The 23,196-nt window shown below is 64.0% G+C and overlaps 3 protein-coding genes across 3 annotated transcripts; 2 read left to right on the top strand and 1 right to left on the bottom strand.

Annotated features, from left to right (window-relative positions):
* Positions 1-3,455: 3,455 nt before the first annotated feature.
* MRPL45 (mitochondrial ribosomal protein L45) lies at positions 3,456-6,562 on the top strand. The gene is made up of 8 exons (XM_065749959.1): positions 3,456-3,537; positions 3,922-4,117; positions 4,564-4,681; positions 4,810-4,908; positions 5,410-5,458; positions 5,681-5,830; positions 5,907-6,080; positions 6,234-6,562. Exons 1-8 carry the CDS (start codon positions 3,493-3,495, stop codon positions 6,291-6,293), a joined length of 891 nt encoding a protein of 296 aa, XP_065606031.1. The 5' UTR covers positions 3,456-3,492; the 3' UTR covers positions 6,294-6,562.
* Positions 6,563-7,472: 910 nt separating this feature from the next.
* GPR179 (G protein-coupled receptor 179) lies at positions 7,473-14,694 on the bottom strand. Its single transcript, XM_065749958.1, is given in 17 exon segments — positions 7,473-10,116; positions 10,118-10,233; positions 10,236-10,401; positions 10,403-10,543; positions 10,546-10,719; positions 10,974-11,114; positions 11,323-11,428; positions 11,511-11,649; positions 11,745-11,831; positions 11,834-11,982; positions 12,062-12,146; positions 12,149-12,170; positions 12,463-12,531; positions 12,653-12,843; positions 12,924-13,011; positions 13,730-13,838; positions 14,216-14,694. Coding segments are annotated over 17 exon segments (4,791 nt in total). The 3' UTR covers positions 7,473-7,587.
* Positions 14,695-15,851: 1,157 nt separating this feature from the next.
* SOCS7 (suppressor of cytokine signaling 7) lies at positions 15,852-23,178 on the top strand. Its single transcript, XM_065749941.1, is given in 9 exon segments — positions 15,852-16,109; positions 16,111-16,721; positions 17,780-17,844; positions 18,822-18,926; positions 19,395-19,496; positions 19,816-19,946; positions 20,663-20,831; positions 21,703-21,831; positions 23,039-23,178. Coding segments are annotated over 9 exon segments (1,650 nt in total). The 5' UTR covers positions 15,852-15,911.
* Positions 23,179-23,196: the final 18 nt, after the last annotated feature.

The raw sequence follows: 23,196 nt of genomic DNA, 5'->3' as shown, positions 1-23,196 counted from the left end.
GAGCGTCGGTGGAGCTTTGGGCAGCTTGGGCCGCTGGCAGGAGGTTGGAACTGGGTGAGCTTGAAGGTCCCTTTCAACCCTGATCGTTCTGATCCATGAGTCTATGAAAGGAGTCAGAAGTGATGGTGAGCAGCGCTGGGAAGTCATCCCGCCCCTGTGCTCCGCACTGCTGAGGCCTCACTTTGTGTACTGTGCTCAGTCCGGCGCACCTCAGTACAGAAGGGACGTGGAGATGCTGCAGCAGGTCCAAAGAAGGGCAGCAAGGCAGTGAAGGGCTCGGAGAGCGTGCCCTACAAGGAGGGACTGAAGGAGCTGGGGCTGCTTGGTCTGGGGAAGAGGGGGCTGAGGGAGGAGAGACCTCATTGCTCTCTTCCAGTATCTGAAAGGTGCTCACAGGGACAGCGGGGTTGGGCTCTGCTCATTGGTGACAGTGACAGGATGAGGGGAAATGGCCTCAAGTTGCAGCAGGGTGAATTTAGGTTGGATATCAGGAAACACTTCTGTACAGAAAGGGTCGTTAAGCGCTGGAATGGGCTCCACAGGGACGTGGTGCAGTCACCATCCCTGGATGAGTTTAAATCCATTTGGATGTGGTGCTCAGGGCTGTGATGTAGCAGAGGGTCATTAGAGTGAGGGCAGAATGGTTCGGTCGTGGTTGGACTCGATGACCTTTGAAGTCTTTTCCAACCTGAGGGATCCTATGATTCTGTAAGGCCCCATGCTGCTCTGTGCCACTGTCACTGCAGCTCAGTGCTCCTCAGCCGCTGTGCTGTGTGGGGCCGAACCCCACAGATGGAAGCACCACATCCCTATGGTGCTGGAGCACCTCCTGGGGCACTGACCCCCCCCTGCACCCATGCCTGACTGCTGTTTGGAAGAGAAACTTCCTAACGCCCAAAGCTGAGCCTCCCTGGTGCAGTGTGAGGCTGTCTTCTGACACCTGGAGCTGAGAGCAACCCGCGTCGCTGCGAGCTGCTATCAGGGCTGGTGGGGTGGGATAAGGCCTCCCCTGCAGCTCCTCCACTCCAGGCTGACCCACCCCAGCTCCTTCAGCCCATCCCCACATTGCTGCAGTGCTCTGGACCCAGTCTCAGCTCCTTTGCCCTTCTGCAAATGCACTCCTCGATGCCTTTCTTATAGCCCAAAACGGAGCACAGCACTCATGGTTCAGCCTCAGCACGGAGAGCAGAGGGACAGTGCCTTCAGCTCTGGTATCTGTGAGCTCAGGGACCCAGATAAAGCAGTGCAACACCGCTCCCACCCATCTCAGCCCCACTGGGACCAGCTGCAAAACACCAAGCCCAGGTCCTCGGGCACGGCCGGGCCTTGTGGAAGACGCTATGCGAAGAATCCGCCTCCAAAAGCTCCATGTGCAATACAGCGCGCGGTATTTACAGCGCAATAAACGTCCCAAGTGGGTGCTGCTGGACGGCCTCTGCTTTCGTGACAAACACCAGCAGGAAGTTTAAAAATCCTTCATAAAGCCTTTATATGGGAAAGAAAAGGGCGAAAAATGGGATTCCAGCAGCCCTGGCCCTGCCCTGCGCTGAGCTGGTTCGGCCCCGGAGCTATTCCATGGGGCCAATAATCGCCTTCTGCCTCTGGAAGCCATGAAAATGCCCCAAAACCCAAAGATTTATTTTTGCTGTGACATCTCTCTGTTTCAAATGTAAGCCAGCTCTAGGCAAAGGGGAAGCAGGGATGAGCTGAGGGCGGGGAGGAGCGTGCAGCACCAACTGGGGCATGGAGAAAGTACAGACGGATCTCAGTGCATCATTATGAGGACTGAGCAGATGATGGGCAGCGGGGGACCATCCAGGGCTCTGCAGAGCTGCACTGTGCTCTGGTGCCCTGAGGAGCAGGAGGAGGACGGCAGGGAGCAGCTCGGGGATATGCTGCGGGCTCCTGGCTCCTCCAGGCCTGCGAGATGTGTGGATGCAGGCTGGAGGGATGGATGTGCTCTTGGTGCCACATCCCTCGGGCACAGCACGGGGGAGAGGGCCAAGCTCTGATTGCCAGCCCAGGCTGCGTGCGGGTGGCTCAGTGCCGTGCTCCCTGCGGCGGCGGCTGGCCCACACCGCTGCATTGTTCTGTGACAGATGCTGCTGTCAGCAAGCAGCACGAGAGAAAGAACGGGGAAAAGGGGGAGAGAAACCTGGCGAAGCCTCTGCTGTGTCCTGAGCAAACTGGGTCCTGTGCTAGCAGCAGCATGGGCAGACAGCCGGGCTCTGTGGTGAGCCCCAGGTCTGCACTGAGTGCTGCCTGCGCATCGTTGTAATTGGGAAAACGAGGGATAAGGGGAAAACCCAACAGAAAGATGCCACAGAGGCTTTTCCTTTCTCCCTTTTTTTGCCTGAGTTTCTGCCATCCCTGCCAAGAGCGGGAGCAGCCGGAGGGCACCGGCTAATCCTGCCTCGCAGGTCCGGCTGTGGCTTAGGGCAGGAATCTGTGGCATTTGGGAGCAGAGGACGGCGGTGGGAGCTGTGGGGCAGCAGGAGCAGGGAGGGCTGGGCGTCCACACCACCGCACTGCACCGTGCCGTGCCGTGCCGTGCCGTGGCAGTGCGTGCCGGGCCGGCCGTTGTCCTCCCGTTGGCCAAGTACCTGGGGCGGGTTGCACAAGCACCTCTGTAATGCAGGGACAGAGCTAAATGCGGCCAAACCCTGCGTGGAAGAGCTGGAAGCAGCACAGCCCTGCGTGCTGAGCGTGCTCTGCTTTTTCCAGCACTCCCATCCCTCCAAACCCTGCGTTGGGGCGGTAAGGAGAAATGGAGCAGAGTTGCAAAGGTGGGGGTCACACGCTGGCTGGGGCCACTGTCAGTTATCATCTCCAGGGGCACCACCAGCATTGCTGGAGCAGAATGCAGCGTGTGCCTGTGCTCTGCTCCCCCCAGCTGCTGCATGAACGGTGTGCGGGGGGGGGGGGGGTGGGGGGGGTTGGCAGGCCCGATAGCAGCATGGGCTGGGATCAACGGTCTCGAGCACAGAAGAGCCGTCACTACACATTAACCAGCTGTCCGATGGAGCAACGCTTCTTCCTGGCCAAGATCAACAGTCCCCGGGAGCACGGCCAGGAGATGGGAGCGAGCTGAGCCGAGCCGAGCCGAGCTGAGCTCAGCTGAACCAAGCTGAGCTGCCGGGGGTCCCCGCAGCTGCAAGAGGGGCACGGAGGGGGGGGTGGGTGGGTTCAGCGTGGGGGGCACAGAGGGCCGTTGCATGGGAGGAGCCCGCACCCTTTCCACGGTGCACGAGGGGCTCCCGCAGAACGCACATGAAAACGGGGCTGGGGGTTGCAGCCCCACCACTGCATCACGCGGTGGGGTCGGGGAAATCCCCCCCGTGCCACGCGGGGCCGTGGGGCGGGGCCTCCCCCCGCGCCCGATGGAATTTTCCACTCTCCGGCGCCGCGCGGGTTCTCGTTGGCCCCGCCCCCTTTCGCGCGCCGCTCCCCTGAAGCCCCGCCCCCTTTCCCGGCGGGCTTTGCGGCGAGAAGATGGCGGCCGCCATGGCGGCGGGGCTGCGCCGGTTGGGCCGCGGGGTGCGCGGGCCGCAAACGAGGCGGGGGGGGAAGGAGTCGTGCAGGGAGCGGTGTGGGGAGCCCCGCGGAGCTGTGGGGCCGAGCGGGCGGAGCGGAGGAGTGGCAGTGTCTGGGGGTTCAGGCATGGACAGGGCGGCTGGGCCTGGTCACCTTCCTTTTCCCCCCTTCCACTGCTCCGCTTTTCCCTCCCCCCCACCCCCCCTTCTCCCTTTCCCCCCCCCCCCCAATTCCCTTGGCTGTGGGTTTTCTCTCCCAGCCCGGTTCTGTGTGAGGTGGTGATGGCGTTTCTGTGCTCCGGAGGTGTGAAGGGGAATCTCTCACAGTGCTGGTGTTGTCTGTTGCCTGTTGGGCTCAGCTCGTAGCTGTGTTGTTTCTCTTCTTTAGGCTGTGGAATCGCTGCTGCGTCCCCCCGGGGCCCTTCCAGCCTGTCTTGTTGTCCCTGTGAGGACGAAGCGGAGACTTTTTGTCCCTGAGTGGGCCCGGGAACTGCCCCCTGAAGAGAAGGAGAAGAGGCTCCAGGCTTTGGGCAGGGTGCTTCCCGAGGATCGCATGGAACGAAGCTTCTACTTGGCCTGCACAGGTGGCACTTCGTTTGGTCTCTTCTAAGGGGCACAACTAAGGTGGAGTGGAAGTACTGTGGCTGCACTGACAGTGTCTGTCTGCAGCAAACTGGATGATTTGATCTGTGCCAGGGCAGTGATTGCAGCTGCTCTGGTGCTCTCAGCCCTTTGCCTCCTGTCGGCCCCTTTGTACTCAGGGAGCAGGAATAACATGGGAGGCTGTGCTCCCTGCTGCTGATTTTCTTATCCTTGTACCTCAGGGCTGCACGGAAGAGGAGCTACGCTGCTACAGGCAGCATAACACAGCTTGTCAGCAGTGAGAGGTGCCCCTGTCATTCCTCCCAGTGCTCTTATTTCATCCTGCAATCCCTTTCAGGGTGGAATCCTGCTTCTCCAGCCCCCAGCAGCTGAGGTGCTGCCTCTCTGTCTCCCTGATTCCCCTCCTGATCTCCCTTCTCTCATGCAGCCAATATTATAGACCCTTATGTCCCTCCTGAGGGTGATGCCCGCTTGACTTCCCTGTCCAAAGAAGGTCTGAAGCAAAGAATGGAGAAGCTGAAGCAGACTGCTGCCTCTCAGCTAGCGTACGTACCTCTTTTTCAGTTAGTCTGCAGTGCTCAGTTTAGCTCTAGAACTGGATAGCACAGCTGTCATCATCCAAATGCGGGGGAGGCATTTTTCATTTGCTCAGAGCTTTTTCTTGTCTTTTCAGTCTGCGGAAGGTGAAGGATCACGATCCAAATTTCAGCACTAAAACTTTCCCAGAGATGGCACAGGAGATATTTATTGAAGCTCACAACAGCCTGACAAAGTAAGACCCGTTCTGACTGTGAGGGTTGCGTAGGGCTTGCTTCTCCTTGCTTACACACTCCAGTTTTCTTGTCTTTCTAATCCTTGTACCTCATCTGCAACAAGCACTTTACCTTTTGCTGCCTTCCTCTCTGTGAAGAGGAGGTAGCATTGGAGGTTTGGGCCACAGGGTTGGTCACGGTTTGGACATGAGATGACACTCCACGGACTTGCTCCACTTTTTAGCAACAGAACATGTTTCAAAACTGTGTTGTTCTTGGTTACAGCTCCAAACATCAGTAAAACCTGTAGAGCAGAGCTGGCTTCCAAGGGTTGTCCTCATGGCTTCCCCTCAAGCCTTTCAACCAGCTTGCATTCTGACTTTGTGCTGAGCTCATAGCTGCAAATCTCCCTTTTTCTGCTTTGCCATCGGGGTTGTGAGTGTTGTGGAGAAGCAGGAATTTGTGAGTAAGCCTCTTCACAATGCGTGTGTTTGAGTAACTGGGTGTGTTTCACTTTGCAGTTTTAACAAGCAGAAACTTCACTCCCTGGTAACAGAGCGCTGCTACCCGGTAAGCTTTTATCTGCATGTTACACTTCCTTGATCAGCTTCAGAGAACTTTAAAGACTGTGGAAGGGGTGAGAAATTATCTCCTTTTCTCACCCAAATGCAGTACAGGCAACGTGGGAAGGCAGAGCTGAAATCTGAGCAGCAGTGTTCATTCAGTACCTGTTTATAGCAGGTTCAGTTCACATCCTCTGGGAGTCGGTGCTGACTTTTGCTCTCTTTGCAGGACATGGTCCGTGGCAACAGATACAAAACCATCCGGTGGAGTTTCGTGGAGTCTCTGGAGCCCCCACGAGTGGTTCACATTCGATGCACCACCATTGTGAACCCAGGCAACCTGTACGGGCAGGTGACGGTGCGGATGCACACCAGGCAGGTACGTCCCCTCGTGTCCCCCACCCACCACACATCTCCCAGCTGACTCCAGCTCAGTGTTTCTGCTTGCTCTGCAGACTCTGGCCATCTACGACCGCTTTGGGCGGCTGATGTACGGTGGGGAGCAGGTGCCCAAGGATGTTCTGGAATACGTTGTGTTCGAGAGGTACTTGGTCAATCCGTACGGAGCCTGGAGGATGCACGGCAAGATCGTCCCCGCGTGGGCTCCACCAAAGGACCCCATTGTTAAGGTAAAGCCACGAGTGGGCTGCTCTGTGTCCCTTTGGCACCAAAACCAGGCTGTGCTCCTGTGCCAGGACCCCCCCCCTGCTCACCCTTCCTCGTGCTTTTGTTCCGTTTGGAGGTGCTGGGTGTCGTGCTGATTTTTACCCTTGCTGTTTCAGACGGTGCTGATTCCTGGCCCAACCTCGGATCCCTCACAGGAGCATGAGGAAATGAAGTAGGGAACTTGGGAGCCTGTACACAGACAGCAGTGCAAACAATCCCAGGGGGGACAAAGCAGGGAATGTCTGTGGAGCAGCAGAGTGGATGAGCTGTGAGCAGACAGCAAACAAAGCAGCTCCAGAAATGGACTCCAGACACTGAGAAATTGGCTCGAAAAAGGAGCAGGAGGGACTTGGGAGGTGATTCATGTGAGCTCTGTGAGCTGTGGGGCTGCTCTCTGTGCTTGCAGGGTGAGAGCTGCTGACAGTGCACATCTGGACAGATGAGGGCTTCATTAAAGTCTTTTCCCATCCCTCCCCCATCTGCATAGATTTCTGGTCTTCAGTTTAAACAGAAGAGCAACGAGCACACTGTGAATCAGTTTCTCCTGAGTGAGCACTGTGGTCGAGGTCCTGCTGGAAGTGTGCTCATTGCTGGCCAAGCTGGAACACGGCTCTGGTGCTTTAATGAAAGCCCTGAGATCAGCACTGTGTCAGGCAGCACTTCTCACAGCTGATGTCTTTCAGACACTGGTGAGTTTAGCAGCGGGTGTTGCTCGTGGGTGGCTGGCACCATCCTGTGGACAGCGGGGCATTGCCACCAGGCTCTCTGGCTTTGCAGGCTGTGCTGCAGCACGCGGCAGTGGGGCTGGGAGCAGGAACAGATCAGTGTGAGCTGCCTGCCTGGTGACCAAAGCACACACACAGATGTGGCTGCTCAGACACCACCACGGGCACGCTTCTGATCATGTTCTCCAGGAGAACAGCATCTCCTCCCAGTCGAGCACTGCCCCTCCCCATCGCCTTTGCTGATATTTGGAGCTCTGTGAGTGAAAAACCCACAGGGAACAGCAGTGCCCTTTCTGCTGCAGCTCTTCCCAAAGCACACCCCAGCAATCAGACACTGCAAGCACTCGGGGTAAACGTTTATTTCCCATCTGTACGCCTCCTTACACGAGTGAGTGCTGGATGTTTGGTGCTGAAGGTCACAGCACGTGTCACAGCAGTGCTCCTCCCGAGGAAGCAAAAAGCACAGGGGGGGTGGGATGAGCCCCACCCCCCGCACTGCTGGGCTCTGGGCACTTTGCTGCACCTTGCTGCCCCTATTTTGCCTTTCCCCCAAACTCGGGGCACAAACCTGCCCCCCCCGGTGCCGTTCAGCTCTGAATCTCTGTGGTACCCGAAGGGCTCAGAGCTCACACCTCCAGACAAAGATCCGGAGCAGCCAGCCTGGCCAGCAATCACTGCAGCTTCACTTGATGCTCCCATCCCCATCCACGCAGTGTGGGCAGCCCCCGGGGTTGGGCTGAGTCTTCTACTCGTACTCCCACGGGCAGACCTCGGCGCTGGACCCCCCCGTGCCCCTCTTTTTCTCCCCAGGGCTGTCCCACGGGCACACTGCAGATGCTCCCTGCGTGGTGCTGCTGGGGGACACCAGCTCCTCCTCCGCGTCCCAGGGACAGACCTCGGCCGTGCTGTGCTGCTGGGCTGCGTGTGCTCGTCCCGGTGCTGCGGGCAGGACGCGGTGCAGTGCCCGGTGCTCCCCCAGCCCTACAGGGGGTGCTCCCCCTGGCTGCGATTTCCCTACAGGGGGTGCTCCCCCTGGCTGCGATTTGGGGCTGCGGCTCTCCAGCCCAGCGCCGGGCTCTGCTGCTTCCCAGGGGCAGATGTCAGCTCTGCTCTCTGTGCTCTCGCGCTTTCTGGATGCTTCCTTCCCCATCGCTGTGCTCAGGGGGGGTTCCTCTGCCCCCCCACTCTCCCAGGGGCACACAGCCCCACGCTCCACCCCTCCCATCCCTGCAGCTCCGGCGGTACCCGAGCTCCTCGCCTTCCCCTCAGCTCCTTCCTCCAGATCTTCCTCCCAGGGGCAGATCTCAGCTTTGTCTCTGGCTCTGGGCCCCCGACCCCCCCGCGGGGAGGAAGCCCCCTCTCCCCTCTCTTTCTGCAGACCCCGATGTGCAGCAGTGCCTTTGCCCCCTCCCGATGTGCCACCCCGGGCCTCTCTCGGCTCCTCTTTACCGGATGGGGGGGCAGCCCCCTCCCAGGGGCAGATTTCCTCCCTCCCCCCGGACCCCCCCAGGCTCTCCCAGGGGCAGATCTCCGCCTTTGAGCTCTCGGTGCTGCGGGACATCCCCGGGCTCTCCACGGACCGCGCGGGGCTGACGAGCGCTGCCTGACGGGTGATGCGCTTCGCAGCCCCCCCAGAGCTCAGCTTCATCCTCGGCTGTTCCACGGGGGGGGCGGCCCCCTCCCAGGGGCAGATCTCTGCTTTTTTCCCCCCTGACCCCCCCTGTTCCTCCCAGGGGCAGATCTCTGCTTTTTTCCCCCCTGACCCCCCCTGTCCTTCCCAGGGGCAGATCTCTGCTTTGCTCCCCCCTGACCCCCCCTGTTCCTCCCAGGGGCAGATCTCTGCTTTTTTCCCCCCTGACCCCCCCTGTCCTTCCCAGGGGCAGATCTCTGCTTTTTTCCCCCCTGACCCCCCCTGTTCTTCCCAGGGGCAGATCTCTGCTTTGCTCCCCCCTGACCCCCCCTGTCCTTCCCAGGGGCAGATCTCTGCTTTTTTCCCCCCTGACCCCCCCTGTTCCTCCCAGGGGCAGATCTCTGCTTTTTTCCCCCCTGACCCCCCCTGTCCTTCCCAGGGGCAGATCTCTGTGCTCTTGGGTTTCCTTGGCTCAGCATTCCCCCTCTCAGGTCTCCCTACAGAGATCTGGGTGTCCCCACCCCCCCCCGGTGCCCCACCCCTCTCTGCCCACTGCACTCCGTGCTCCTCAGTCCCCCTCCATCCAGGTTTGCCCTCCCCTTCAGGAACCCCGCACTCATCCTGCGGTGCTCCTCCCTCCCCCTCGACCCCCTTCTCTGTGTCCCGTGGGCAGACCCCCACCCCGCTGCCCCCCACCCCCGGAACTGCACGGTTGGGGCCATCCTCATCCTCACCCCCACTGCCCTCCCGGGGGCAAATCCCCCTTGAACCCGCAGCCCCCACCCGGCCCCACTCCACGCTCCTACTCCTGGGGGGCATCCCCTCAGTCCCCCCCCCGCGGGCAGCGGGCTGACTGCCGCCCTTCCCCAACACCTTCCTGGGTCCTCCCCCCACCGCTGGGACCCCCCCGCCCCCCTCCCGCTCCGACACAGACCCCACTGGGACACTCTGCACTTCCCACGGACAAACCTCAGCCCTCGGCCCCGTGCCCCCCACGCTCTGTGCCACACACGGGGACCCCGTGCCACAGGGACGCGCGGCCACGGAGGGTGACACCGCTCCCCCCCCCGCAGCACCGTCCCGCTGTCCCTCTGCAATCCCCTCGCTGCCCCCCAGCGCTGAGCTCTGGGGCGCGGAGCTGATGGTGATGCACTGAGTGGGGTCCGCGTCCCCATCCCGCGGGTTGGGGTCCGGGCTGCTCTCCGCTGGGGGGGGCGGGGGGGTCCCCGCCAGGCCGGGCTGCTCCCTCCCGCTTCCCCCCTCCCCCTCGAGGCCCCGTTTCCGAGCGCTGCTCTCTCTGCTCCCTTTCAGGCTGCGTTTCGCTCGGGAGCGGTTGATGGCTCTGATGGCGAGCCCCAAGCTCCTGAAGGCCCTCTGGGGGGGGGGGTTGAGGCACGGGGGGGTCCCCGCGGTGTCCCCATCGGGGGCGGAGGGCGGAGGTTCGCTGCCGTTCCGCTTCTGCCTCAGCACCTCCTCCTGGAGCAGCTCCCAGGGGCACACTTCGGCGGGGGTGGGGGGCACGGAGCGCAGCCCCGACGGGGGGGGACGCGCGTCCCGTCGCCGCCCCCCCGGGCTGCCCCGGCGGCTCCTGCGGTGCGGGAGGCTCTGGTAGCGCACGGGTGGGGGCGGGGGGGTCCTTTTTACCCACCACACGCACCCGCCCCGCGGAGTGGGGGCCGTCCACGCTGACGCTTTTGACGGGTGCGTAAGTGACGCGCTTCGTCCCTTTGCCGTCCGCCGACGGGGACGCGTCACGCGGGGTCCCCCGTCCTGCGGCGGGGGGGGGGCAGCGACCGGGGCCGAAACGGTGCTGCGGGTCCCCCCCCCCCGCTCGGGGGATCCCCAGGTCGGAGCTACCGCTCCCGCACCGGCGCTCAGCGACTTCTGCAGCAGCACCGCGTGGAGCCGGGGGGGCTCCGCGTGGCCCCCCCAGCTGCTGGGCGCTGGCCGACCTGGGCAGCGGCGGAGCGGCACACAGCGATTCGCTGTCGGACGGCTCCGCGCACCCCCCCGCAGCCTCGACGTGTGCGGGACGCTCGGAGCTGCGGGATCGGCGCAGGGCGCTCCGCGGCGCTCACCGCCCCCCTCCCGCGCCCCCCCCACGGTACCGTCGTGCGGTCGTTTGGCCGAAGAGCGGCGGCTGCCGGAGGTGCGGGCCGGGGACGGCGCGGGGAGGTGCGGGTTGCGGGCCGCCATCCGCCGCGTCCGCAGCAGCTCCAGCTGCGCGTACAGCTGCTTCAGCTCCTCCTACGTGAGACGGGAGTGGGGAAAAGGGGAGGGAACAGGGAGAGAGCGCGTCCGACGGGACCGAACCGGGACCCGACGTACCGCCCCGGGGCGCGCCGTCCCCGCGCGGCTGTCCCCGAGGGGGGGACCACCCCCCCCCTCCCCCCCCAACCCCCTCCACCCGCTTTGCATCAGGAGTAAGATCGCAGCAGGCACCTCTTCCGTGCGGGGCGGCACAGCGAGCGTCAAAAGAAGGTCCCGAGCGTGTCACCCACCCGGATGTCATCGGGGTCGACGCTGCGCTCGCTCCACGCGGACGCGATGCTGCTGCTCAGCCCCGAGCGCCGCGCGTCCACCTCATCCTCGTACACCTCCGCCGCGATCTCCTCCCCCAGCGGTGATCCGGAGCGCAGGAACTGCGGCGGGGGCAGCTCGGAGGGGGGCACCAAACGCAGCGGAGCCCACCGCCCCATAGCCACCACCCCATTACCCACGTCCCCATAGCCACCACCCACCGCCCGCCTCCTCATACCCACCACGACCCCATTGGCCACCTCCCCACACCGCCTCCCTGTAGCCCCACCCCCCAGCCCCCAGCCCCGCTGCCTTAGGGCCGTGCATCACCTTCGGGACGAAGAGCAGCCCCAGGGTGACGGTGACGGTGCCGTGGGTGTGGGCGAAGCAGAGCAGCAGCGTCCAGTCGGGGTGCAGCGACGGCACCGCAGCGAACCTGGAAGGGGGGAAATGGGGCAGCGTGGGGTCCCACACGGCTCCAGCCCCACACCCGGAGGGGGAACGCTTTGGGGCCGTACCTGACGGCGTGGAAAGCGGCCGAGAGCAGCAGCTCGTTGTGCAGCGCGATGCCCATATAGCGCGGCTCGTGGAAGGCGGAGGGCACAGCGCGCGCAGCCCAGCACAGCGCGCTGCCCCACAGCAGCAGCAGCAGCTCGGCTGCGGGACACACGCGGCGTGGGCACCTCCACGGGTACACGGAGCAGCGGGGAGGGCCGTGGGGTTTTGGGGGTGGGGGCTCTGCTTTCTCTCACCGACCACCATCATGTAGTCCCAGCGGTCGTGGCTGCAGATGGAGAAGCGCAGCCCGCGGGCGGTGCGCGCCCGGACCACCAGGGGACGTTGCGGTCCACGTTCTCCAGCGTCGCCACGGTCCACGCGGCCACGAACCACAGTGGGGGCAGCAGCAGCAAACCTAGAGCCCGCAGCACGCGCCCACTCGCCGTGTAGGGCACGCGATGTGCCGCGCGGGACAGGAACGCCCTCAGCACCCTATGGGGCGCCGGGGCTGAGCGTGGGGCTGCACCGTGCGTCCCACCCCCACCTCACACCCCACTCCTCCTCCTCGTACCCGTACAGCTTCAGGGTGATGGTGCCGTAGACGATGGCGAAGCCGAGCACGCGCACCCAGCGCAGCGCGATGCAGCGGAAGGTGCTGGTTTGAAGTAGAGGATGAAGACCTGCCGCGGGGACGGGGGGGGGCGGTGTGGGGCTCCGTGTTCCGAGCACGGATCCCGTGGGGTTGGGGGGGAAAAGTGGCAAGCGGGAGTGATGGGGATAGCCCACCCCCCCACACACACAGCCCGCCCACCCTTTGCTCCGTGGCACGGTCCACGCTCACGGGGAGGAGGAAGAAGAGGGTTTGGCGAAGCCGGCGAAGCCCCATAGCTCTGCCCCATGGCGGAGGGGGGCAGAACAGGATCTGTAGGGTAGGAAGCGGGGTTGGGGGGGGGGGTTTGGCCGCTCACTCACGGGGAAGTAGAGCAGCAGCGACCCGAAGAGGATGCTCTCCAGGAGCACAACGCCCGACGCTCGGATCCTCTGCGGGGATAAGGGAGGACGATCAGCGGCAATCGGGGCTTAGAGGGGGGGGGGGGGGGGGGATGTCTCCCCCACACCCACACCCCCGAGTGGGACCGTGGGGATCCCGCGCTGCTCTCGCCTTGCTCCGCCGGCAGTGGTAGGCGAGCAGCATGCAGAGGAACACGGCCAGCATGCAGCACGCCTGGCAGCACAGCACGGCCGCGCGCAGAGCGCGGTCCTCCCGCACCTCGCAGGGCGCATCGTCCCGGCAGTTCGCGCATCCCTCCCGGCACCGGCGGCACGCAAACAGCGCGGCCCCCTCCGCCGCCACTGCGGATGGATCCGTGTCCCAAAGCATCCCCACGCGAGTCGTCGTGCTGGGGGGGAGTGGGGAGGGGACACGCACGCACCTGTGCTGGAGCTGAGCCCGTAGTAGCCAGGCTTGCAGCGACACGCGTACTGACCCAGCACGAAGCCGCGGTTCTGCTGCGGGATGCACTGCGGGGGGGGAGGGGGGGGAGCACGGCTGCACCGCGGGGTCGTCCCGAACTGTCCCCATAACCCCACGGGGCAGCGGGGGCTGCGGAAGCCCGAGGACAGCCCCCCCCCCCTCCCTCGCGGAGCCCGGAACACTGAGGTTAAACATTTGGGAATTAAAAGCCAAAGCCTGGCCCCCAAATCCCCCCCCGTAAAACCTAAATGGACACCTAATGCGGCACGGCGCTAATCCGGGGGGGCAGAACGGGCCCTAATCCCTGAGGGGGGGGGGGGGGGGGACGGGGACGGTGGTCGGGACGGGGCGGTCGCGATGCGGCCCCACCGCTCCGCCCCGTCGAGTTCATCCGAGCCCTCACCTGGGGGTGGGCACAGCCGCGGGGGGGGGGGGGTCAGTGCCACCCCATTCCCCCCGGGGATGCTCCGCCCATCGGCCCCCGCTGTCCCCACGCGAGGAGCGGCCGGGTCACCCCACGGCGCTGCCGCGGGAGGGAGATTTGCACAATAAATCGCAGAGCGCTGCGGGAGCGGCTGAGTGCGGCAGATGGGGGCGGGGGGGGAGGGGGGGGCGGATCAGCCCCGAGGGACGAGCGGAGGGGACGGCAGTGGGGACAGTGAGGGGGGAGGGGGGGACGAAAGCGCGGAGCAGCCCCACTGCGCGAGGGGACGGATCCGACGGCGCTCCGGGAGGTGGGGGTGGGTGCTGGGAGCAGTGGGGTACCTGGGTGCTGTTGAGGTCGCAGCGGTGCGTGCCCGCGAACCAGCCCGTCCCGCTGTCGCATTGGTCGATGCCCACGTCCCGCAGCTCAATGTCCACCCGCACGGCGCCCCTAAACGCAGAGTGTGGGGTCAGCACGTGGGAGTGGGGGGAGGGGCAGTGCCCGGTGCCGGGACACAGAGCCCGGGGAAGGGGGGGGGCGGGGAACCCCTCGGACTGTGCATTCCGCCTCGGGAGGGGCTCACACCCACACGTGTGCACACCACTGCGTACACACTCATGCCGTCGCATGTGCACACGCAAAAACACGCGCGTGCAGAGCGTCCCCCAGCATCCCCACGCGTGTATGGACGAGCACGCAAGTCTCCCAACACGCACACAGCTGCACGTACACGCTTCTTCACGCTCCCGCGCTCACATATCCACGCGTGCACGCAAGCACACCCCTCCGCGTGACCCCCCCCCCCCCCTCCCTCGCCCCTCACTCACTTGAACTCGGGGCTGAGGTCGGGTTTGAGCCCGTAGAAAGCAGCGGACAGCGCGACGGCCCAGACGGGCACGAACTTCCCATCGCGGCACTCGAGGAAGGGCTGAGACCACCGCACGTGGCCCGGCCCCGCCACGTACCCGTCCCCCCTCCTCCACTTGGGGGTCTCCATGGAGCGGAGGTCGTTGCTCAGCACCCGTTTGCGGAGCGGAGGACCGCGCCGTTCCCGCAGCTCCGCCACCCATTCGCCGTCCGTGCTGCGGTTCCCCGGCGCGGACACGTCCCGCAGGTGGATCTCCCCGTCGGAAGCCGTGGCCTGCAGCACCAGGCGGGGGGAGGGGGCCGCCGGGTGGGCGTCCAGGGCCAGCAGGGAGCGGCGAGCCCAGGGGTGCCCCCCCGCCAGGCTGCGAGTCAGAGCCTGGTACCACTCCACGTCCTCGGCCACGCTGGCCTCGCGGAGATCGTTGCCCTGCAGGAGCATGTTGAGGAAGTTGGCAGCCTGGGTCAGAGCTTCGGGGGCGGCCCGCAAGGCGGCTCGCAGCTCCGGGGGGGGGTCGGGCCCCGGGGGTCTCAGCGCGGTGCTGCGGCTGCAGTTGGTGAGGGCCAAAAGCCGCGCGTCGCCCGTCCGCAGGAAGGAAAGAGCCGCGGAGCCCTCCGGGTCCCCCCGTGGGTCCGTCGTGGGGTCGTCGGGGGACGGCGGAGCCCCCGCCCGCGGCAGCAGCGGCAGCAGCAGGAGGACGACGGCGATCTGAGAGCCCCAGAGCGGCCGCCCCCCCGGGGGGGCCATGGTGGCACGGTGCCCGCGAGCCGCGCTCCGACCGCCGCCTGTTTTTCCTCCTTCGCAGACGTCACGGCCCCAACACTGCGCCCGGCGCTGCGCTGACCGCCCCGACACCCCCCCCTCCTACCCCGCCCCCCTCCCGTCCCCCGCCCGGTGCTGCCGTCGGGCTCCGGTTCCGCCGCAGGGAGCGCCCCGACCCCCCCGGGTCGGCCGTGACGGAAGAGGGTCCCGACGGGCCGCCATGGCAACCGACTGCGGCCGCATCCCCGCGGCCCCGCATCCCACTGCCCTGATACCCAGCACCCCGCTGTCCCTCTGTCCCGGTATCCCAGCATCCCCGCATCCCATTAATCCATTATCCCAGCATCTCAGCACCCAGTTATCCCAGCAACCCACGATCCCAACTTCCCAGCATCCCCACGTCCCGTTATCCCAGTTATATAATAGTAATCCCAGCGCCCTGTTATCCCAGTGCCCAGTTTCCCATTATCCCAGCATCCCACGGTCCAAACAGCCCAGCATCCCAACACCCTATTTCCTATTATCCCAGTATCCCATTATCCCCGCATCCCACTGTCTCATCATCCCAAGACACAGCACCCCAGCATCCCCCCTCCCCCGGGAGAAAGACCCCCGGAGCCCCCACTACACGTAGGGATGAAGGGGGGTGGGGGGGGAGGGCGCGCAGCGAGCAGCTCGGGGGCAGGGGGCGTGGCCTGCCGGTGTGGGCGTGGTCAGACAGAGCAAGGGGCGGGGCCTAGCGCTGTGGGCGTGATATCGCGCACTACGGGGGTGGGGCCTGATGAGGGAGGCGGGGTCCCCGCCGGAAGTGGTGGGCGTGGCCTGGCCGCGGAGGAAGGAGCGGCGGAGGCGGCGGGGCCGCTCCGGTCCCGGTGCGCCATGCGGCGGCCGTAGCGATGCAGCGCGCGGAGCTGCGCGACGGGGAGGCGGCGGCCGCGGCCTCGTACCGGGTGCTCAGCCGCCTGCTGGGCTATGGGGCCGGGCAGGAGGCGGCCGCGGCTGTCGGCCCCGGCGCGTCGGCCGCGGGACCGCCGGGCCCGGGCGGAGCGCGGTTGTCGCTCCCCCCTCCCCGCTCCGGGAGGGGCCCCTCGGCCGCCGCCGCAGCTGATGGTGTTCCGCAACGCCGCCGAGGGCCGCCCCGGCGAGGAGGAGGAGGAGGAGGCGGCGGTGGCGGGCGGCGGGGAGGGCCCGGCGGGCGGCCCCGAGCTGCTGTGCCCGCGGCACCGCTGCGCGCTGGAGCCCAAAGCGGCGGTGGGGGGCGGCTGGGGGCCCCCGGGGGGGCTGGAGCTGCAGCTGGCGGCCCTCGGGCTGCGGCCCCCGGCGCTGGGAACCAAGGGCCCCGCCGCTTGCCCGTGCCTCGGGCCGCCCGCCGCCGAGGAGACGAGCGACGCGCTGCTGGTGCTCGAAGCGCTGGAGCCCGACGAGACCGAGAGCTGCTCCGAGGAAGAGCCGGGCAGTCCCGGCCCCGCCGACCCGCACGAGCAGCCCCGCGGAGCCGCCGCCGCGCGGAGAACCGGGACAGCGGGCGGCAGGAAGGGATCGCTGCGGGTCCGCCTCAGCCGCCTCTTCCGCACCAAGAGCTGCAGCGGAGGGTCGGCCCCGGGGGACGGGAGCGGCGGGAGCCGGCGGGGCGCGGAGCTGGCGGCCTCGGCACACAACCTGAGCGACGGCGGAGGGGCCCGGGGCCGCGGGCAGGAGGCGGGCAGGTACGGAGCGGGCGGGGGACGCGGGGTTCGGATGCGGGAGGGATCCCCGCGTGGGGATCGCTGAGCCCGTCGGGGAGAGGCGGGAAGGATGCGTGGCTGCGGGGTGGGTGCGTGGGAATGCTGTCAAGCCCCGGGGCTGTACCCACAGAGCGGCCTTTGGGGTCGTGCAGGGACCCGCGTGCTCCTCCCGCGGTGCAGAGGGGTTTCCTGGGGGATGCTGGAGGAGCTGATCCCGCAGATCACAGAGCTTGGGGTGCTGCTGGATGTGGGTCCTCCTCTTGCTCGGTGGCTTCAGCAAAACGTGGCACCTGTGGGCAGATGGGGCAGCCTGAACCCCTTCGGATTCAGGTTCCGTGCTTCTCCACTCCAGCTTTGCGGCCCCATGGCTGCAGCGTCCCCCCAGCGTGCTGCTGCCAGGCTGTCACGGGGGGGCACAGCCTCCTGCCACCGCCTGGCACTGCTGGCCCTCACTCCTTGCATCGCCGAGGGCACGTGGTGTGGCTCAGCAGCGCGTGGGGACCACACGAGTCCTCCCACGTTGCCCCATCCCGAGCAGCAGCTCATTGGGGTGCCCACGGTGACAACCTGTGCTCTGTGGGATGTCACAGCGCTGAGATCAGGGGGCACAAAAGCTGCAGCTCCATCACAGCTGTGTTTCCTGCCCGCTCAGCACGGTGCTGGCTCCTTGTGCTGCTGCCACACTCATTAGGCAGCATTCTACCAAAGGTTACTTCAAGGTGTCTGATGCAGCAGCTGCTGTGGTTCAGGGCCTCTGCTTCCAGCAGTGTCCTCCTGCCCGACATTGCTGCAACGCTGCTCCTCGTGCTGGGCTCTGGAAGCTGCATCTGTGGGGCTGTGTGTGCTGCAATGTGCAGCTTAGCAGGAGGACGGAGCCCTGCTGAAGCCACAGCTCTGCTCCAGGGCTCAGATCAGCCTGGGTTCATCATAGTGAGAGCTCTCCCAGCCCAAGGAGATCAGGTGCTGTTTGCTTTGGGGGTGCTCTGAGTCTCTCCGTCTCCCTTCACGACTTCTTGTTTATTTCTTATTATTTCCAATAGAAAACACAGACTGACAAGAACTCAAAGTGCCTTTTCCCCGGTTGTTTTCAGCCCCCTCTTCACAGGTAAGGGCTTGAAGCGTCTGTCCTTCCTCCTTCTGTTTCTCCAGGAGGAGTGCAGCGTGTGCTTAGTGCTCCCTGCGAGGTGCAGGTGGATTGCTGGGTGCCACGTGTGTTCGCTGAGCACATCAGGGCTGCTCGGAGCTGCTCCTGCACTGTCAGCTGTCACTGGGGGAAGTTGGGAGCACTGGATCTGTAGTTCCCACGCCTGCTGGCACCTCAGCATCTCCCAGCTTTGTTTGTATGAGGCAATGCAGCTCAGCCTACCTGGCTGCTCTGCTGGCAGGGCATGGAAATGAGAGAGCATCTGTGTGCACCCACAGCCACGAACCCCCAGGGGAAAGTGCTTCAGGGAACGACTGCACCCGGATACCCCTCTAATGATACTGATTAATGGGCAGAGAGCTTTTAGAGGCAGGAGGAAGCTGAGTCAGTGTTATCCTACACGATGTGGCAGGGCAGGTCACAGGAGGTCGAGGAGCTGCTGCTGCCTCTGGAGCACAGCTGGGGGGGTTGAAGTCTGAGGCAGCTGGGATCCTGTGGTCCCCGAGGCTGTGGGTGCTGCTGGTGGGAGGCAGCATGGCTGGGCTGATTTCTGACCCGTGCTGTGTCCGTGTGATGCTGAGGCTTTAAGTGGGGTTTTCTGTGTTTTCCTCCTGTGATTTCAGAGTAACCTCAAGCTTTCCCAGCTTGCCTCGCACATCTTCATATTGCTTTTTCCCCTGGGCACTGCCCTGGGTTCGGAGCCTTTAGGTTTAACCAAGTTCCAGCTGCTTAATGTCAAAGTTTGTCCCTCTCCCTGGTGAATTCTAAGGGTTGGTACCTTCGTGGTCTGTAGAGCAAGAGGTATTTCTGTTAAAGCACCCGAGACATCTGCAGGCAAACCCCAAGCAGAGCTGATGGGAGTTGCTGCCCCTTCCCCTGTCCCCCTCCTCCCCATGCAGAAGGAGCAGCACTCACCATTTGCCTCTGCCTTCCTCCAGGTGAAACCGTGTCACTGGTGGACGTGGACATCTCTCAGCGAGGACTGAGCTCCCCTCACCCTCCGACTCCACCACCACCTCCACGCCGAAGCCTCAGCCTGCTAGGTATGGTTTGTGCCTGGGTGCTGCCCAGGGCTCCCTCCATTGCCCCACGGTGTCTCTCGCTGTCCCTCTGTGGCATCAGCGTTTCCTTTGGGTCCCTGCTGTGCTTCAGGCTTTGGGGGGGATGGTGCCAGGAGCTCATCCTGGCTGCTGAGCATCCTTCTCTCAGGACAGAGCAGCCCCAGTGAGCAGCACTCTGTGCGTGTGTCCCACATCCTTCTGTAAACGCCTGCCTGGTGCTGCAGGCTGCGTGCACGGAGGTGGCCAGGCAGGGGAACCAACCCCTTTGCTCTAGGAGTGTGTGCGTGCGAGCTGCTGGGCTCCCCCCAGAGGCTGCTGGAGCATCACAGGCTCCATCTCCTGCTCCCCCCGCGGTGCTCAGTGCTGGTTTGCTCGTCTGGTGTTGCCAGCAGTGCAGGGCTCGCTTGCTTTCCTGTCTTCTGAATGCCTCTTGCCTCTGTTCTCTCCTAGATGATATCAGTGGGACACTGCCTACGTCTGTCCTAGTGGGCCCGATGGGGTCTTCCCTGCAGTCTTTCCCCCTGCCTCCACCTCCTCCGCCCCACGCCCCAGGTCAGCGCAGCACTCATCCTATGCGCTCCCCCTTCGGTTTCCAGTTTCCTGCCCTGAAGGACCCAAAGAGCTTTAATTGCCCCTTTGTGTTGGGATGGGTTCATTCCTTCCTTTGCTGCTTTTTCCCTCGCTTCCCCTCCAAACCAGCACGACAAATAGCAGCTGGAGGTGCTGAGTCACCTTGCTGACACCTCTGGCCCCGTGCTGTCCTCCTATCCATCAGACCTGCTCCCTCCTCTGCCTGCTGTGCCAGGAGCTGAGCACGCTGGGCCTCAGGCAGCTCAGCACTGACCACAGTGTGCTCTCCTTTCCCCTGCAGATGCCTTCCCCCGGATCGTGCCCCTCCGACCGACAGAGCTGGCTCCCACCCATCCCACCCCACACCTCCAGTGCCCGCTGTACCGCCCGGACTCGAGCAGCTTTGCAGCCAGCTTGAGAGAGCTGGAGAAGGTGATGTCCACATGGGGAGGGGCTCTGTGCTTTGAATCACGTTGTATGAGTGGATAGAATGACTTGGCTTGGAAGGGATACTAAAGGTTGTCTGCTTCCAACCCCTGCTCTGTTCGGGCTGCCCCCACTGGGCTGCTCAGAGCCCTGTCCCATTTGATGTGGGCACCTGCAGTGCTCTGGGCAGCCTGTGCCAGATCCTCACTACCCTTTGAGTATAGGATTTCCAGCTAATGTCTGACCCAATCCCCTCTTTTAGTTTAAAGCCTCATCCTACTGCTGTCAGACTGTGAGAAGTCGCTCTCCCCCCCTGTTCAGAAGCTCTCTATAAGTGCTGGGAGGCTGCAGTGAGGCCACCCCAGAGCTTTCTTTTACCAACAAGCCCAGCTCCCTCAGCTTTTTTCCCAAGGAGAGGTGCTCCAGCCCTCTGGGAGCTGCTTTTGGAGCTGGTTGGGAGCACAGGGTTAAGGCAGGCCCAGAAAACACATCCAGCAGTATCAAGGAATGCACAGTGTGTTGGCAGCGCTGCCGTAGCCTCGTCTATTCCACCACTCCTGGGTTGTGGATGTGCTGGTGCTTCCTTATCCAGGAGCAGTGAGTCCCATCCACCAGGAAATGAAAGTTTGGCATCAGAGTGCACTGATGAGAGCAAACGTGGCCGTGCCTTTAGTCCCCCCCCCACTAGCAGCCTGCTGACACGGCGTGTCTCACTCCTGCAGTGTGGGTGGTACTGGGGGCCGATGAACTGGGAGGATGCAGAGATGAAGCTGAAGGGGAAACCGGATGGATCCTTCCTGGTCCGGGACAGTTCTGACCCCCGTTACATCCTGAGCCTCAGCTTCAGATCGCAGGGCATCACCCACCACACCAGGATGGAGCACTACAGAGGTGAGGGACGCGGGCAGCTCTGGGAGCACTGTGATCTCGGGGACCCAGAGCGGTGCACAGAAGAATGGGGGCAGCAGTTGGGTGCCCTCCCTTTGCAGTGGGTGATGCTGGAGGCATTGGGAGCAGCATTTAAGTGTGCAGTTTGTGGCTCAGGCACAGCTCACCTCGAGATGCTGGGATGTGGGGGGGCTCCCCGTGCTTCTTCTCGGGCTCTGCTTTGGAAAACTGGACTCGGAGGGGGGAAAAATCTTGGATGTGAGTGTTGCTGAGGTGCAACATACAGCAAGAGCTGTCCTCGTAGCTGCCTGGTTCCCAAAACGGAGAGTGTTTCCCTGTGAAAGCAGAGCCATCTCTTGCTGTCACCACCTCGCTGTGCCCTCCCCGTGCCGGAGGGATGCTCAGTGCTGGTGCCAATGGTCCTCAGGGCAGAGCAGAGGTCAGTGGTCGCTCCTGTTCCCACAGGGCTCCATCCGGGGGTCTTTCCCAGTGAAGCAGGAGGAGAAGTGTGTTTGGATGCATGATGGCTCCGTTGAGTGAACTCCACCACGGATTGGCAGCGTCTTCAGAGCTTGGGATGGCACCACAGGCTGAAGGTCCTGCCACAGGACAGAGGGGTTCACGTCACCGAGCGGCGCTGCTGGCTGCAGGAGGCACGGACTCACAGCTCTGCTGCTCCCTGGTGGGAGGGGGTGAGCAGGCCCCAGCAGAGCGTGACTACTGTCTGGGTGAGCCTGTGTTCAGGCTTCACCAGCCCCGTGTCAGCTCTGCTGGGGGCTGTCACCCCTCCCACGGGAGCAGCAGAGCTGTGAGTCCGTGCCTCCTGCAGCCAGCAGCGCCGTGGTGACGTGAAACCCCTCTGTCCTGTTGGCAGGGACCTTCAGCCTGTGGTGCCATCCCAAGTTTGAAGACCGCTGCCAATCCGTGGTGGAGTTCATCAAGAGAGCCATCATGCACTCCAAAAACGGGAAGTTTCTTTACTTCCTCAGGTCCAGGGTTCCAGGTGAGCATCGTGCGGGGTCCGAGGGAGTGCACCAGGAGCACCCCGTGCTCGAGAGACAGAGGAGCAGGGCTTGGAGAGGGGGGGGGGCCCATGGGGTCTGCCCCATGAAACCGGGGCTGTGCTCTGTTGCTGGTGTTGGAGCTGCTCGGTGTTGCCCTCTGCTGCAGGGATCGTCGATAAGTGGCCGTGCTGGCAGGCTGTAGTGACGTGCCCTGCTTCCAAAAGCATTGAGTGGCATAAGAAATAGATAGCTCACTTTGCTCATCTGTCCCCCCCCCCCCCCCGAGAACGGGGCTTTGTGGGCTCCCCGGGGCTCCGGGCACGTCTCTTAGCAGAAAGGATTTGCTCTGGGTGCCCTTCTGAGAGCTGTCCTTGGCTGTAAGGCCCTGTGCTGCTGCTCGGGGTGGGGGTGTTCGTGCTGTGTCCCTGCCCCGCTGGCTGAGCTCCCGGAGGCGGATTCCTTCGCGGTAGGAGAGTCGGAAAAGGGTGGAGGGGTCTGTGTGTGTGTGTGTGGAGGGGGGGGGAATTCAGCCTTCAATGGCTCGCTGTTCTTTGCTTTCTCAAAAGCTGGCTCGCAGCTTCCTGAGCTGCCCGCAGCGCCTCTGAGCCCATCTCGGTGTGAAGAGCTTTCCCTTTCCTCCTTTCACTCCGTTGCCGAGCCAGCAGGAGGGGGCTGGAGCGTAACCGGCTTTGAATCCTTCTGTGCAGACGGGGATAAATCCTTACACAGCGAAATGAGCCCTGCCCCCAGAGATCCCTCCCGGTGCCTCCGCCGACCCCTGGGCTCTGGGGCTCCATTGTTGCCCATAACCCGGGGGTAGGAGGCTGCTCCTGCGTGGGGGGGGGGGGGGGGGGGCTGGCACAACTCTGCCTTTGTGCCCATCCTCGTGACCCCAGGAATGAGCAGCCCTCGTGCTGAGCAACCCCACCCCGGCTTCTTAAGGCCTCCGAGGAGGGGCATTAAGGTCCCCGTCCCCCCCGTCCCCCCCCCCCCCCCCTCGGGGGGCTTTGCTCTGCATCCTTCTGAATCCTGTTGCTTCTCGGTGCCAAGTGATGCCTCGAGGGGGCGGTCCGGAGGTGGAGGTGGCTCGGAGCCCTTTCCCTGCACGGAGCTCTGGTTCTCCTTCACAAAAAAAAAACAAAACCAACCCCACTTAACGCCAACGTTGCTTTTTGTTTTTAACCCCCCCCCTCCCCCTCCCCCAAGGTCTCCCTCCGACGCCCGTCCAGCTCCTGTATCCCGTCTCCAGGTTTAGCAACGTGAAATCTCTGCAGCACCTTTGCCGCTTTCGGATCAGGCAGCTGGTCCGGATCGACCACATCCCCGAGCTGCCTCTGCCCAAGTGAGTCAGCGTGGAGGTGGGG

This window comes from Cyrtonyx montezumae, unplaced genomic scaffold (genome assembly GCF_038088225.1).
Source record: "Cyrtonyx montezumae isolate F1298 unplaced genomic scaffold, pur_monq_1.0 scaffold_61, whole genome shotgun sequence".
Lineage (NCBI taxonomy): Eukaryota > Metazoa > Chordata > Aves > Galliformes > Odontophoridae > Cyrtonyx > Cyrtonyx montezumae.
This window is presented reverse-complemented; position numbering and strand designations above follow the sequence as displayed.